The sequence below is a fragment of the Lolium perenne genome, chromosome 7 (assembly GCF_019359855.2).
Source record: "Lolium perenne isolate Kyuss_39 chromosome 7, Kyuss_2.0, whole genome shotgun sequence".
Taxonomy (NCBI): Eukaryota; Viridiplantae; Streptophyta; class Magnoliopsida; order Poales; family Poaceae; genus Lolium; species Lolium perenne.
Window position 1 is genome coordinate 320,111,549 of NC_067250.2, and position 16,735 is coordinate 320,128,283.

The 16,735-nt window shown below is 47.2% G+C and overlaps 2 protein-coding genes across 2 annotated transcripts; both read right to left on the reverse strand.

Moving 5' to 3' along the window:
* Window positions 1-516: 516 nt before the first annotated feature.
* LOC127316818 (uncharacterized) lies at window positions 517-4,569 on the reverse strand. Its single transcript, XM_051347280.2, has 5 exons — window positions 2,726-4,569; window positions 2,453-2,647; window positions 2,100-2,376; window positions 1,313-1,378; window positions 517-823 (listed from the first exon to the last, which is right to left on the reverse strand). Exons 1-4 carry the CDS (start codon window positions 2,939-2,941, stop codon window positions 1,341-1,343), a joined length of 726 nt encoding a protein of 241 aa, XP_051203240.1. The 5' UTR covers window positions 2,942-4,569; the 3' UTR covers window positions 517-823; window positions 1,313-1,340.
* A 1,438-nt stretch (window positions 4,570-6,007) lies between these two features.
* LOC127314974 (uncharacterized) lies at window positions 6,008-8,326 on the reverse strand. Its single transcript, XM_051345516.1, has 4 exons — window positions 7,688-8,326; window positions 7,402-7,599; window positions 7,156-7,318; window positions 6,008-6,360 (listed from the first exon to the last, which is right to left on the reverse strand). Exons 1-4 carry the CDS (start codon window positions 8,324-8,326, stop codon window positions 6,008-6,010), a joined length of 1,353 nt encoding a protein of 450 aa, XP_051201476.1.
* Between the last annotated feature and the right edge of the window lie 8,409 nt (window positions 8,327-16,735).

Sequence of the window (16,735 nt, forward strand, 5' to 3'; positions counted from 1 at the left end):
GCGGACTTGTCCGGCGGCGGGGCGGTAGGGTTTCACCCCCCGGTCGCCTGGAGGAGGCGACACGAGGAGCGGCCTGAAGCGTTTCACCGAACCCGGCCTTTCCTTTGTTTACTCGTACATCCAAGATTTCACCATGAATGTCTTAACAAAACGGAAACCGTTGCTGTGGCGCTGTTGAACGAGGCCATTGCAGCGACCTTTGAAAGGAACGATCTGTACAGAAGATCATCAGAACAATGTCTGCAATCAAGGCTCAGGTGGGGACTGGGGAGAGTACACACCCTCATCGTGATCATTCAGAGAAATAACAGGTAGGCTAAATGTCCTCGGCAAACAAGGCTTCAGTTTGTTCAGGACAGTCACGGTCAAATCTTGCAAAGGTAAACTCGTTGCTGAATTTACCAAGAGACCACATTCCAAAAGAAATAGCTACGAAGAATACATACTGATTTATATCCCTGTTCACATTACGGAGTGCATTAGTTCAGAGAAAAGAAAAAGAACACGACACTCAAGTTAAGAGAGTGAGATAATCTGGTTCAGCAAGCATCAAAACAGAGATCACTTGGAGCACATGGCTGACATGGGTTCAGGAAAATAACTTTTCTTACTTCAACAGCTGATTGCTACTAAGGGTGCAGCACTTCTAGTGCACACTGACAAAACAGCACCACCTATTCTAACTGTTGCAGCAAGCAGGCTAAATTCTGAAACCAAATGATATTATAAGGAGTTGGTACTCATGGGAAAGGATAATCTTGTCGATGCACACCATGGATCCAGAAATGTAACCATGCACAAATTTGACCGCCACGCATTACCCCTGCAGGGGATACAAAATTGAAACCAGTTCCGATCAGTATCGCAGCGTGCAAAGACTGTTGTCACTGGAAAATAAAACAGAATATGTGCTGAGACAAGACAAAATTAACAAAGTACTTGCCGAAGAAACTTAAACTGGAAATAAATAACTTGCACCACACCCAAGGCCAATGAAAATTCAGAGATGACAACTTCAGATGAGAAAACTAAGTTCAGGTAATCTAGAAACTCTGAGCTTGACAGGGCATAATCAGCTCATAACACAAAAAAAGCTACTAATAAATAAGGAAGCTTACATATATAAAGTTCTTTATCCTAGTCTCAGCTTATATTTGAGAAAGATAAGAAGGTGTGCGAACAAAAATTTAGCGGTCATATAGCATATTTGGCTAAGTTGCACAACCAGGCTTTATAATTGGAATGTCAAATAGCAACCACCATAGAGATTCTAGACAAGTACGGGAAAAAGAATGATCTTGATGATACCCACACTGAGTTTGCAAATGTAAGGATGAGAATCATGTTGATGAGCAATCTGGGCTGTCATGCATTAACCCTGCAGAGGAGGCAAAAAAGAAACAGCTCCAGTCAATATCATGACGTGCAAAGGTAGTCGTTCTATGTGTAAAGAATGTTATCATTGGCAAATAAAACCAAATACATGCTAACAGTAGAAAAGAAAGAAATAGCAAAGTACTTGCTGAACAAAGATTAACTATAACTAATAAGTAGTGCCAAACCCCAATGCCAATGAATTCATATGAAACAACTTTAGACCTAGAAACTTGACTACATATTGTAAACAAAAGGGCAGGATCAATAGAGAAGATTGCGAAAGGCAAAATGGCAACTAAGGTAAGGAAACCTGCGCAAACATCATGTTTTTCCGACCACTCACTGTATATCATGTTTAATTAGCTAATAAATGGGATACATGCTCCAAACTCGCTACTCCCTCCGTCCCGGTGGGTTAGGCCTACACGTATTCCTAGGTTGTCAATTTGACCAACGTAATACAAATTGTAGAACATAAAACTTATACAATTATAAACTATAACATAAGCTTTCTAATGATATATGTTTTGTAATATATAACTTGTATTATGTTGGTCAAATTGACAACCTATGAATACACGTAGGCCCAACACCGCATTTCGACAGGTCTTATAAGAAATAAGAATTAAAACCACATAAAAATTAAATTTTGGTTTCATTTAGTAGCATGCTAGTTAGTCCTGAATCCTGATGCTAATTATGCATGCCAGACATATACTCACCGGAGCTATGAACATAACATTGCACAGAAGAATACGCTTTGAAGATGTTGTATACTTCTGTGCCTCCTTCGTCACTTGCCGAGGCCTCCTGTGAAAGTTTCATAGTCATTCTTTTCAGGATAGGTGCAGACCTGAGTATCAGTTTCAGCAAATCAAAGTCATGATCCTTTCCACCAAAGCCGCTGATTTCCACTTCTTCCAGAGCAGTCAAAGATATGGTTTGGGATTTCCAGTATGTGGGCTCACATGGACAATCTGGCGGGCATCCTTCTTCCATCTAAAACCAAAGGAGTGCATGTGAATTACTACTGCACATTGTGTTACTGAGATATACTATCAGAACAGAGAATTACCAGCGGTCTCTCTAGGTCGACATGAAGCCTCTGTATAGCACAACGAATTTCATTGATCTCAAGGACATGAGACATAAATGCTCCATAAACATGCCCATTCGTTGTGAGATGTAGCTCCAAAACAGAGAAGGCAGCAATCAATCGCTCCTCTATCTGCTGCTTAAAGTTGGCCACTTCATGATGATTAAAACAGCTCTGAAAAAAAAAGATATATCATTCACAAAATTTAGTTTTCCCGAAATTTGCAGCAAATTAGCAGGAGTGGGGACACACGGTGGCGCAGCCATGGATGTGCAGTGAAGGGAGATGTCCTTGTGTTTCTGCCGTCGGTAGGCTCAGACGCTGGAGGTGCCAAAGACCAAACCCACTAGCACTAGAGGAATAGTGGGAGAAAAAGCAGTCCCACGAGAATTTCTCCACCATTGGTGCCAAGATGGAAATGCTGAGCTCCTCGTAGGTGTCCAATGATAGGGTCAATTGCGTTACCATGGGGGCAATGATGTTGACATGCTTTATCCTGCTCGCACGGTTCACGACTAGCTCCTGGAGCAGCGGTGAGTTGACACTCAAGACATGCTTATGGAAAGCAACTTTGGATAGCCGGAGCGTGCGCAATCTGGGGCAGCCGGAGAGCAAGGCGTCCAGATTGGCGGTGCAGTTGAGCAGGGACAGCGTCTCGAGCGCGGGGAACTCAACGCCGGCTGGCACGCGGCGCGGCGGATGATGCAACAAAGATCCAGCATGATGGAGGTGGCGCTGCGGAAGCAAGGCAACTCCAGAGGGAGGGAGTCGCGGAGGAGCGAGGGGAGGACCAAGAAGAGCTCCTCCGGATCGAGACGTGCGGCGGCGCGGAGCAGCGAGTTCACGCTTGCGGTGTCCACCAGGTTCTCCTCGCTGAAGCTGCGGGGCGGCTCTGGGAGGTCAATTTCGACGAGGGAGACCTTCGGCGGGGGACGAGGGACGCGGGCGAGCGCCGTCTCCAGGGAGTGAAAGGGGGCATCGCGCGCGTAGGAAGATCTGACGGAGGCGGGACCAGAGACCGCGCCAACGGCGGGAGAGGACGCCGGTCCGCACGGCGGCGCCGAAGCATCTGAGACGCCCGAGGACGAGGAAGAGCAGGTCGTCGGGGAGGGCACTGATATGGTCCTCTCCGTCTCCGTCTCCGTCTCCGACTCCGACTGGGCTCAGCTGCTTGGAGTAGGGACGCCCTGATCTCAACTTCATCGGCGCCCACATAAAGTTGGAGGCTTTGGCAAACCCTACCATTCCCCTCCTCCGAGCTGAGGTGGGACATTCTATACTTTGCCACCGGTAATCCTAGACTTACGGATAAAACTTACGGCGCTTGACTTACGGACTAGGCGTGGCCCAATGCAGTTGGATAAGGATTGCATCTGTATGCATGCACATTTATCTCCTCGTAACCAGCCAGGCTTTACTACACAGGACTTTCAGAATCTGCTTTTGATGCGACATACCTAAGTATCATCACTGAGAAACACTCGAAAAAAAAGGAATTGCTAAGGTGAAGTTCATCTGGTTCTAGTGGGAGAAAGGAAAAGGCGAATGAAGAAACCGCACGATCTGGTTTTCACGCGGTGCAACCTGCTCCTGCATGACGACCATGGCGGCAGCAGTACCAGCGGCGGCCGCTGCGCCACCTGATCCTCACCCCTCTCTCCAAGGCATGCAGACCGGATGACCATGGCGGCGGCCGTAGCGCCTGTCCATACACTCATGAAGGTGTACGGGTTCCCTGTTCACACGACCTTCCCTGCAGCGCTGGCACCGGGCCTAGGATTGGATGTGATGCCCTCGCCGGCAGCAGTTGCAAACAGGCCGATGGCATATCGGCGGCTGTTCGTGGCAACACCGTCACTCTCTGCGATGAGAGTATATATAAGACTGCTGTTCGCGGCCATGGTGTCCGCTGCATGGGCACCGTAGCTGAAACAAATATTCTAGAGGCACACGCAACAAGGCCCAGGACAAACGGGGTATAATATATCGTATCCATAAGTATTTGTGAGTTTAAAAAAATAATAGATCTGAAAAATGAGATATAGGGTAAATTATAAAGAAATTAATGTAATATGTGGCAAATAGTAAAAGGCTAAGTAATATGTGGCAAATTATAAAATATCCCCTCCGAGGTACCCAGTGGAGCGAAACGACACTTTTCTTAGCTCAACCCTTCAAAGCTGATGTAGGCTGGATAGGACCTCAAGTCACGCACTTAGAGCATCTCCACCAGCAGCCCCCAAATAGTCGCCAGCACTGTTGTATGAGGAGCGCCGGCAGTGCATCCTCCATTTGGGGACTCTGTTCCCACACCGACGCCTTCTAAACGGCGGCCCCCAATTTTTTCTACAATATTTTAAAACAACATATCAATCACATTTTATTCATACAATCATACAAATAGAATTAAATTATTCATACAATCAATCAAACAAATAGAATTAAATTATTCATACAATCAATCAAACAAATAGAATTAAATTATTCATACAATCAATCAAATAAATAGTACTTAAATTATTCATACAACCCAACAAACAAAATAGTACTTAAATTATTCATACATGCAAACAAATAGAAATAAAATCATGCATTGTTGGCTGCTCCTCTCCTCGCCCACAAATGCGTAGCTAGATCCGCCTTCAGCTGTGCATGGACACCTGCATCTCGAATTTCATTGTGCATATGAAGAAAAGCAGCAAATTCTTGGGGTACATGCTCTACCTCAGCTAGTGGCCCTTGATAATCAAATGGATGATCATCCTGCACAGGTGAGTCGCGCTCGCTCTCAATGATCATGTTGTGGATGATCACACAGGCGTTCATCACCTCCCACATCTGTGTCTCAGACCAAGTGAGAGCAGGGTACCTGACAATGGCGAAACGCTGATGAAGCACCAAAAAAGCACGCTCAACATCCTTGTGTGCTGCTTCCAGGTATGTTGCAAATTAGGCTTCCATCTCGTTTGATGGAGAGGGAATTGTCTTCACAAATGTAGCATACGTCGGGTAGATACCATCAGCTAGATAGTATCCCTTGTTGTATGCGTGACCGTTTACCTCAAAGTTCACGGTAGGAGCTTGTCCCTCAGCTAGCCTGGCAAATACTGGAGAGCGCTGCAACACGTTGATATCATTGTTTGTTCGTGCCATGCCAAAAAATGCATGCCAAATCCAAAACTCATGGTCTGCCACCGCCTCAAGAATGACACTGCACTCACCAGCATGCCCCTTGTAGATCCCCTGTCAAGCAAAAGGGCAATTCTTCCAGCCCTAGTGCATACAGTCAATGCTTCCGAGCATCCCAGGAAACTCTCTTGCTGCATTCTTTTGCAGGATCCGAGATGTATCATCTTCTCTTGGTGCTCTCAAATAGTCTTTAGCAAACACCGCTATGACGGCTCGGCAGAACCTATAGAGAGTCTCTGTACATGTCGACTCTGCCATCCGTAGGTAGTCATTGGATTTATCTGGAGGAGCTTCGTATGCAAGACAGCGCATTGCAGCAGTGCACTTCTGAATTAAGGTGAAGCCTCACAAACCTGTGCAATGTTTTTTGGCCATGAAGTACTTGTCGTACTCCCTGACGCCGTGGACAATCTTCAAAAACAGCTCCTTGTTCATCCTAAACCGGCGCCGAAATTCCTTCGGCGAATGAGTTGCGTCGTTGTTGAAGTAGTCGGCGTCAAACAGCATTGCGCCGGCTTTGCGATGCCGGTTTATGTTCCTCCTCTTGCCTAGCTTTGAGCCGCCGCGCCGAGGCACGACGAAGAAAGGCTGGCGAACACGCAGCATGTTCGTCAGAATCAGCTGCTGTTGTTGCCGCAGAACAGCCTGAGCGTTCAGCTCCTTCGTGAACAGCTGCACCATCATCTCGTCGGCGCTGTCTATCACGTCAATCGGACGAACACCTTGCGGACGGGGCGATACTATCGCGGTGGCGGCGAGCTCTGTTCCGGGCGAAACAGCGGCCGCCGGTCGAGGGGGTTTCGGCCGTGTCGATGGACAGCTGTTCCTAGACAGTCGGCGGTGTCTATTGCAAGCAGGGGCGCGGCAGTGACGGCGACGATCTAGAGGGGTGGGAGTCGGTTCGGGTGTGTGTAGGACGTGGGAAATCGGTGTGTCTGGCTGCCAGCGGAGCTCACGCTCATTTTCAGATGTGCCGCGAGGTGGCCCGATTCGCGCCCTTGGCGAAGGGGCCGGCACGGGGTTGCCGGCGATTCTGTTGGGCTCCAAAATTGGCCGACGCCGTTTGGGGCGCACCGGTGCGAGCCCATTTTCGCTGCTCTCAAAATGGGGGCGCCGGTGGAGATGCTCTTAGGGGCTGTTTGGTTCAGGGGGTAAGTTTTTGGGATAGTGGTATCCCCAACCACTTGGTTAGGGGTAGCCATTTTTTCTGTTTGGTTGGGCAGGATAAGAGGTGGTTAGGGATAACCATTTTCTTGTTTGGTTGAAAGGATGAGGAGTGGATGAGTGGTTGAGTGGTTGTGGTAACCTGATTTGTCAAGATGGTGAGGTTACCTTAGGCACATCAAATGAGATCAACTGGAGATAATGCAACAATATGCTACGAATCCCTCGTTAATTTGTACAAGTATTAGTATTCAACAAATGATGACATACAAGTGCAAGCTAGGAATGCCTCCTAACTTACGCTCTTTGGCTAGTGGACATACAAGTACCGATGACATGCAAGTACCGATGTATCAGTTTCAAGAAATCGATCTCATGATCGTATCCCTGAAAGCCACTGATCTCCACTTCTTCGAGAGCGGTCAAGGAGCTAGTTCGGGATCTCCAGTCCGGGTGGTCACAAGCACAATCTAGTGGGCATTCTTGCTTCAACTAAAACCAAAATTTATACCGTGTTAATTAATTACTAGACAATGTATTGAGGTATATAATCAGAGCAAAGAGCAAAGAATTACCGCGGATCTCTGTAGGACAACCTTGAGCCTCTGCGTGGCCCTAAAAAACCGATTCATCCCAAGGAGATGAAACATGAATGCTCCAAAAGCATGTCCCTTTGGCCTGAGATGTAGCTCCAAAACAGAGAACTTTGCGAGCATATGTTTCTCTATCTCTTGCGTAGAGTTCTCCGCTTCACCATGAACAATGGACGAGCTCTGAAACGTTAATTTGGGAAAATATATATCACTCCACAAATTTTGGTTTAGTTGGAGCTCGGTAAATTGAGCGAGAGAGGACACGCACAATGCGGGCATGGATGAGCAATGAAGGGAGCTCTCCTTGTCTCTCCGCCTTCTGCAGCCACAACTTTGCAATCCTCCAAGGACCAAAGTTGATAAAGGAGTAGGAGCATTTCCATGAGAGCTTCTCAAGCATTGGTGCCAAGATAGAGATGTTGACCTCCCGGAAAGCCTTCAAGGACACAGTCAATTTCTTAAGCTCGGGAGCAACAAGGTCGACGGTATCTATGCTTACATTCTCGACATCCACACAAATCTCTTGCAGCGACGTGGAGTGGAGTGACATGAAGGATCTGATGCTGTTGTGGCCCCAACGGTCATTGAACTTTAGCCTTAGCACGCGCAGGCGTGGGCAGCAGGGGAGCAAGGAGTCGAAGCGCACGTGGCAGCCCAAGAGGGACAGTGTCTCGAGTTCATGGAACCTGACGTGGTCTGGAAGCTGCAGGAAGAACAAGGGCGAGAGATTGCCCATGTAGCCCGACGGGAGGGCCAAGACTAGCTCCTTGGGCTCGAGCAGCGCGGCGGCGCACAAGAGCGAGGTGACGCCGGCGGCGTCGCGCCTGGGCTGAATGTCCGTGACGCGGATCTCCAGGAGGGAAAGACCCAACAACCCAACAAACAAAATAGTACTTAAATTATTCATACATGCAAAAAAAATAGAAATAAAATCATGCATTGTTGGCTGCTCCTCTCCTCACCTACAAATGCGCAGCTAGATCCGCCTTCAGCTGTGCATGGACACCTGCATCTCGAATTTCATTGTGCATATATACTACTACTTTGCCGCCGGTAATCCTAGACTTACGCGCGCTTGACTTACGGATTAGGCGTGGCCTAATGCAGTTGGATAAGGATTGGGGTTGGTTGTTTATCCAGCAAGCCTGCTCACCACGTCAGCCCGTTCATAAACAAATTGCTCGTAAGTGTAGCATTATTCATTTGCCACACATTACTTATGTCTTCTATAATTTGCCATACGTTACTTAGACTGTTTCTTTTATAATTTGCCCTATACCTCCTTCTACATAGCTATTCGTTTTCTTTAACTCTGAAATACTTATGAAATACAGTACAAACCGAATCTAGTTCGTCGATCCCAAATTGCTGGATCCCCAAATCGATCGTTCCCTGCAACGAACTAGAAACAGAGGAGCGGCGCCTCCGCTGGCCACCACGAACGGCGAAGAAGGTGCAGAGATGCCTTTCATTTTTAGCCCAACTTACACCATTGTTAGCTAGCCTTTCATTTTCCTTGGATTTATCAATAAAAAAATGTCAAAAAAAAAAAGAAAATTATATTTGCTAGTTGGCTAGCCGCGCCAAGCGTCCAAAGTCTTAAGTCGCGAATATTCACGCGAGCGCACGCGCTATGCATGTATAGCTTATGTAGTACTAGCATCTAGAACTACCAAAAAACCTCACCTTATAAGCAGCTCGCCACTCTCCTAGCTAAGCCGTGTGGGACTAAATTTGCCTTCACTTCGGGATTTTTCCACATGCGCCATATGGGCCCGACTGACGTTAAGTTGTTGGGCTGGGAAGCACAGGACATATCATTAATAATTCTTGGCATGCCACAATGCATGCATCCCAGTACTCTCTTGTCCAGTTCTCAAAAAAAAAAGTACTCTCTTGTCCTTTCTAACTTAGCTTTGTTGGTTTCTTTTTGGTACTTTTCTTTGCTTGCATGAGATATATAACTTTCATTGCATTTGCTGCCATCCGAAATGATTCCCTCTGTTGCTACCTTTGTGCTTTGCACCATCTCATGAATGCCGCCGTCGGCAGCACCATGCAGGCCATACTGCTCATCCAGTAGCACGCAAACACCGCGCCATGCGCCATGTTGGACGCCGCGCTCCCCTAGCAGCACACAAGGACGCCACGCTCGCCGAGCACGTGAATGCCGCCGTCGGCAGCACCATGCAGGCCATCCTGCTCGTCTAGTAGCACGCGAACATCGCGCCATCTTGGACGCCGCGCTCGCCCAGCAACACGGCAAAGATGCCGCGCTCGCCCAACACTTGAACACCGCCGCCGGCAGCACCATGCAGGCCATCCTGCTCACCCGGCCAGTAGCACGCGATCGCTGCACCATGTTGGACGTCGCATGCGCCCAGCAGCACACTGCAAGGTCGCTGCGCTCGCCCATCATCGCTGGAACGCGGGGGCGCTCTGCGGGGCTGTCGCCAGTAGCACCACCAACACACCCATCCGGTCCATGCTCCTCCGCGCGCATTCAAGGGTTGGGCGGTTGGCTGAAGACATGAAGACCGCCCCCAACGCCGCCGCCGGCAGCAGCAGCACAGCCACACCCATCAGGTGCATGCTTCTCCGAGCGCACGCAAGGGTTTGCTGAAGACATGGAGACCGCCACCAACGCCGCTGCGCACACAATCCTGCTCCGTGCACCCTTCACCATGGCCACAGGAAGGCCATGGACATCACCCTCTTCTGCGACGCCGCGCGCGCATCTTTAACCACGACCACGTACGTCCAGTCGATGGAGGACGCACGTCTTATTCCTGAGCTCCCAGCTAAACACCTCCTCGATGTCTTTGGAGGAAGATTGACACAGCTATGGTTGTGAACCATTTCACCCAAATGGTTCCACCCACAGATTGGCAGTCATTTTTGGTTTGGTTTGGGTTAAAAATCAGATTAGTTTGGTTTTGGTTGGGCACTTGGGCTGACGGAGATACTAAATAGGTTTAGTTCGGTTTGGGCTGCCACATTTGTACGTACGGGTTTGGTTGAGGTACACATTGCAGTTCTCAAACCATTATCAGGTTTATTACACCGATCCATTATCTCACATATCATGTTTACACAGCCTAGCTAGTAGCTATACATACACCATGAGGTCACGCCAACCTCAGCATCATGAAACCATCACAAAATAATGGTAGTGATCCAATAAAAAATGTCGGCTCAGAAATAGAATGGGAGATGAGATCATGATATGGTGCCACGTACGTAGGGATGGCAGGACAATGTCGTCTTATCCCCGGCTGCAACTCGCTCGCCGGGCGACGTTGAAGCCTGGAGGCCGGAAGCACGGTGTCGAGGAATATCGGAGAGAGGGTAAGCGATTACTCCAGCACTGATGGAAAATAGGGAGTGCCGCGCTACAGCCTGACATTGCTGCGTATGGCCGTCGGTCGCCAGAAGTCAGAGGAAGCGAGCGTAGTAAACCGCACCGTTGGCCTTGTTGTGCTCATAAATTAGGCCACTTAAAATTTCGTTGAACGCCGCTGCCGCTTAGAGCAATTCCAATAGTATAGCCAACTGTTGGCTATAACAAGATGTCATATCATTTGTAGTCATCATATCTAACATGTACAATAGTTGGCTATAAGAATGTAGTACTTTACTAATATATGGCCCACCTTTCACTCTCACAAGGTGCCTAGGAGCACGTGCAAGAGCTGGTTATCGTATTAGAAATTCACCTCTCTTCTCTCTCCTCTTCTCTCTCCTCCAACTCATCTAAAATATATTATTTAATGTCTTATAGTCAGCTGACTGGACTCTATTGTACTTGCTCTTACACATCCCTACGTACACAAGACGGAGGAGTGTGGATAGAGACGAATGACAATGGTGCAGGACATCCTTTTCTGCTTTAAAAGACGGAGGAGGAGGAGCATGGATAGCAGCAAAACGACGGTGGTGCCAGACAAGCATATATTTTTCTAGCTTATCGGAATGCAATGAAAAAAAATCAGAGGATGATGTTTCTTTCTCTTGCCCATTAAAACTACTCCTACTAGCTTGCTACCGTTTGGCTTTCCTTTGAAATGAAACTAACTTGTGTAAATAGCTAGCACTTGAGTAGTACATATACGTGCATGTATCGAACTAATCTCACGCGCACACTCACCGTGAAATCCATGCAAATAGCAGAGCCGCCTCGCGCTGTAATCCACGCACCTAGCCCAGCCGCAAGAACCTTTCATGTACATTGACTGATAGAAAAGCGAACATGTAGAAGAGGATATGCTTGGGAAGTACTTTTGCAGAAATTAAGGTATTTATACCAAAACGAGCACATATTGCCTTTACCGAGCTGCAATTTTTGGAGTCCCTATCCTTCTCTAATTAAATGCTTCACTCCTCTATGGCGCTTGGTCTCATCAACTCCACTTCACACATCTCCTTCCCTGCATGTCGTGGTTCTCCGCAAACAGATAGATTGGAACGATGTTGGAGATCAAGTTTAGACTTAAATGTTGTAGATCTTTGTGCAGAGGAGGAGCCCATCAGAGACGATGGCAGCATGCCCATGCGTCCTCCGGCGAAGACGCTAACTAGGAGCACGATCCCTACGATGATGGACTGCACGAGGGTGGCCGGCTTGGGCTCACCGGCAGCATGGCCATGCGTCCCACGCTCCAGTCGAGCCTAGCTTGCCCATGATTAAGCGGTGAATCTATGTGAGCCATACCATCGCGGTGTCCGCATGCATAAGCGACGAAGCAGGGCGAGCCATGCCAGCCCGCGGTCCAGGTCACGCCTCGTCTTCGACTCACCAACCCTAAGAAGCCACTACATCCTTTGAAGTCACGGGTCGTGTTTGACTCGCCAACCCTAAGAAGATGATGGTTTCTTGATTTAAATGGATTTGCTTCGACTCGCCAACGCTAACTGATGCATCCTCTAAGCTCACGGCTCGTCTTGGACTCACCAACCCTGATGACACACTGCTTCCATGAGATGGTCTTCGACTCACCAACCCTAAGAAGCCACTTCTTCCTTTGAATGCATGGCTCGTGTTCGACACGCCAGCCCTAAGAAGCCACTTCTTTCGTTGAAGTCACGGCTCATCTTAGACTCGCCAACCCTAAGAAGATGTCGCTTATTTGACACAAATGGACTATCTTCGACTAATCAAACCTAACACATGCTTCCTTTAAAATCACGGCTCGTCTTCGACTCGCCAACCCTAAAAAGCCATGGCTTCCTTTGAATCCACGACTCGTCTTCGACTCGCTTGCCCTGGTTGAGGTCACGGCTCTTCTTTGACTCGCCAACCCTAAGAAGCCATTTCATCCTTCGAAGTCACGGTTCGTGTTTGACTCGTCAGCCCTAAGAAGACGACGAATCCATGATTTAAATGGATTTTCTTCGACTCGCCAACTTTAACTGGTGCTTCCTCTAAACTCACGGATCGCCTTGGACTCGCCAACCCTAATAACATACTGCTTCCTTGAGATGAACATCTCTTCTTTGACTCCCCAACCCTAAGAAGCCACTTCTTCCTTTGAATTCACGGCTCGTCTTCGACTCGCCAGCCCTACGAAGCCACTTCTTCCATTGAAGTCACGGCTCATCTTAGACTCGCCAACACTAAGAAGACGCCGCTTACTTGACACAAATGGATTATCTTCGACTAAACAACCATAATGCAGGTTTCCTTTAAACTCACGGCTCGTCTTCGACTCGTACGCCCTAAGAAGCCACTCCTTCCTTGTGAAGTACGCCTCGTCTTCGGCTCGCCAACCCTAAGAAGCCACTGCTTCCTTGAGAAGTACGGCTCGTCTTTGACTCGCCAACCCTAAGAAGCCATTGATTTTTAGAGATGAATGTCCCGTCTTTGACTCCCCCGCCCTAAGAATACAATGCTTCTGCGAGACGAGTGACTCGTCTTTGACTTGCCATCCCTAAGAACCTTACTTCTTCCTTTGAGCTCATGGCTCATCTTATACACGCCAACCTTGAGAGGACATCGCTTCCTTGAGACAAATAGATTATCTTTGACTCACCAACCCTAACCATTGCTTCCTTTAAACTCGTGGCTCGTCTTCGACTCGCCAACCCTAAGGACCCACTGATTCCTTGAGACGAATTTTTCATATTTTACTCGCCAACTCTAAGAAGCCACTTTGTCCTTTTAAGTCACGACTAGTTTGCGACTCACCAGTCCTAAGAAGACACTTCTTCCTTTGAAATCACGACTCATCTTAGACTCCCCAACCCTAATGAAGTCACAGTTCCTTGAGATAAATGGATTTTCTTCGACAAGCCAACCCTAGCTGATGCTTCCTCTAAACTTAGGGCTCGTCTTGGACTCGCCAACCCTAATGGCCCACTTTTTCCTTGAGTCTTCAACCTACCAGCCTTAAGAAGCCATTTCTTCCTTTAAACTTAGAGCTCGTCTTCAACTAGCCCGCCATATGAAGCCACTTCTTCCTTGAGAAATACAGCTCGTCTTCGACTCTCCTACCCTAAGAAGCCACTTCTTCCTCTAAATCCACGGCTCATCTCTGACTCGCCAACCCTAATCGGCAGCCCTAATAATCCACTGCTTCCTTGAGACGTACGGCTCGTCGTTGACTCGCCCGCCAATGCTTCCTTTCAGGTCATGGCTCGTCTTGCACTTGGTAACCCTAAGAAGGCAAGATGAACATGGCTTTTAGCATAGCATAAACATGCACACGTGGGGAGCGCCCCCCTCCCACCAGCGGACATAGCCCTATAATTGCACTGACACCTTCTGAGTGGTTATTATTTCATGTGCGAAGGTACTATTTCATGTGGAAAGTACATTCAAGCATTCCCCTCTTAAGTTATCAACCCTTATTAATGATGAGAAATTTTTATTGCCCGTCGGTGAAGAACAAATAAGAGGTCCATGTGCCAAGATTTGAGGCAGGATGAGGTTATGTGGGTAGGCAAGACATCGGAGGTCGGAAGGGCGCGTTGGGACAAGGCTCGCCGAAGCATGTAGCCACAATTACACTCATATATACACTTGGGCACTACCTACCAAAGACAAGATTCACGACATTTGAGAATATCGATGAAGCCTATCTTGTTGCTTTGCCACCTTGGGATGATTTCATGCACATTATATGTACTTTGAATGAATATACATGGTACGTTATCACATGCACATTATACATACTTTTGGTTAATATGCACGGTACATTGTTACATATTGTAATTCTACATTGGGAAAATAATTAATACTATTATTTTATGAAATGTTTGTTGCGTACTTACAAACCTGTAGCATATACATGTTGAGGTGTAGTATTTCATGTGCATTATTTTTATTACTACTCCCCTCCGATCATTATTAATCGACGCGGAACCAGAGGCTAGTGTCCATTAACTCGGACCATTGGTAGTATAAGGATCCAATTCGCTAAGACCAAGAAAGCCCATTACTTCCCTCGTTAATTACTGCATGGACCAATAATTTTGCATGCACGGAAAAAGAGAGAGAAAAAGGTGGACATGCATTGGCTGAGAAAGGCTAATAAATGAGATAGGTCTTGTAATTCCTAAAATTTTCAAAAAGCTCTTGAGCCGTATAATCCCTAGCAGAGAGAGTATGTTCCATACTACCTCCGTCTCGGTTTAACAGGCACACACGCAGTTCTAGACAAACTTTGACCATTGATTTGGTCAACAAAATATAACTTTTATGTCTACAAAATCTATATCATTAGATTCGTATGCAAAAAAGCTTTCCAATGATATAATTTTCGTGACATATATTTCATATTTTATTAACTAAAATAATGGTGAAAGCAATTTCTTAAACTACGTGCGCGCGTGTTAGACGGAGGGAGTAAATGGTTGTGGGGAAAAATTTACATGGACACAAGGGGGGTGCAGAAGGGGTCGACTTGGTTGTTAGATGTTGCTTTTACCTCCATCCCAAAATAGGTGGCGTATCAACTTAGTTAAAATAGTCAATATTTTCTAAGTTTGAAGAAATGTATATACAAAATTGTAAAGATCTTCAATAAAAAATCAATATCAGTAAACCCGTAATAAGATATATTCTCACAATGTATTTATTTAATGTTATAGCTATCAATAGAGTAATTTATATAGTTGGTCAAACTAATGTGGGGGCCTGGTGGCGACGCATGACTTTTCCTCGCGCAGCGGTGTGTGGTCTTCTGCGGTGGCGGCGCGTGACTTTGGCGGTGGTGCTCCAATGAGGTGCCGCGGGGCCCAGCAGAGAGCGAGGAGACGTGGCTTCCCGCGGCGGAGGTACCTTCTGCTGCGGTGAGGAGGTTCGAGCCTGCTCAGCCCCATTTCTCGCTTAGGTGGGCTGCGGATCTTGGATTAATCTCATGGAAGTGTAGTTCTCTGTGAAATTTGCATGCTACACATTTATGCTATAATTATTCCTAAGAAAAGAACTGGGAGCAAACCAGAAATACACTAAGAATCATAACAAAAAAAAACCAGTAACATTCGTTGCTGCACCGCTGCCGCCGTTATCCGATCCATCTGCCGCTGCCACCGCCGCCACCTCCCTTGCTATCATTCGTGCTAGCCCCTTCCCCATCTCCATGTGTGAGATAACAACCCAAGTTCTTCTCCCCCGTCCCCCAGTCTAGTCTAATGTCGTCGCTCTCCCCGAAGGCTAGATTGGAACTCTAGCCTCAACAGCAGGATCGACGGGGGCGGCCACCGCCCTCCTCATCCACGGGATCGCTAATGACGTTGCAGATGTTTTCCCTTTGAGGATATGCTATTTCTCTGATGTTTCTACTCCTGTTAGAATAGGACAACATGTGCAACAACACTTGGGACCTGGGAGAGGAGCGTCAGGCTCTCTTTTGCTCTTTTAGAATCAATCAGGTTCCTTTTTTGGACGCTTTCTTTTGACCGCGAAACATAGCAGTTAATGGTCAAAGCATTATACTGTCGAAGATTTATCTAAATTTGAATACATCTATACACTAAAAAAAGTGTGTAGATACATCTTTTTATAGATGGAGGTAGTACTAATGAAACAAAACTTGTGCGACACATGGTGATATCATGTTCGTGGAGCAGCATATATGCGGAAAGTGCATTCAAGCAATTTCATCTTAAGTTATCAACCCTTATTAATGATGAGCAATTCTCATAGCCCTCCGGGGGAGAACAAATAGAGGCGGCCGTGCCAAGATTTGAGGTGGCATGGTGTGGGTATGCAAGAAGATTGAGCTAAGAAGGGCGCGTTGGGACATGGCTCGCCAAAGCATGTAGCCACCACTACACTCATATATACACTTGGGCATTGCCTACCAAAAGACTAGAT

Coding starts and splice junctions, on each gene's coding strand:
- LOC127316818 (XM_051347280.2), bottom strand. CDS start 2,941: ATGGTAACGCAATTGACCCTATCATTGGACACCTACGAGGAGCTCAGC. Junction 2,648..2,725: donor ACATCCATGGCTGCGCCACC/GTGTGTCCCCAC, acceptor TTTTTTTTTCAG/AGCTGTTTTAATCATCATGA. Junction 1,379..2,099: donor ATGTTATGTTCATAGCTCCG/GTGAGTATATGT, acceptor CCTCCTCTGCAG/GGTTAATGCATGACAGCCCA.
- LOC127314974 (XM_051345516.1), bottom strand. CDS start 8,326: ATGAATAATTTAAGTACTATTTTGTTTGTTGGGTTGTTGGGTCTTTCC. Junction 7,600..7,687: donor TGCTCATCCATGCCCGCATT/GTGCGTGTCCTC, acceptor TTAACGTTTCAG/AGCTCGTCCATTGTTCATGG. Junction 6,361..7,155: donor TCGGTACTTGCATGTCATCG/GTACTTGTATGT, acceptor TTGACGTGATAG/ACAGCGCCGACGAGATGATG.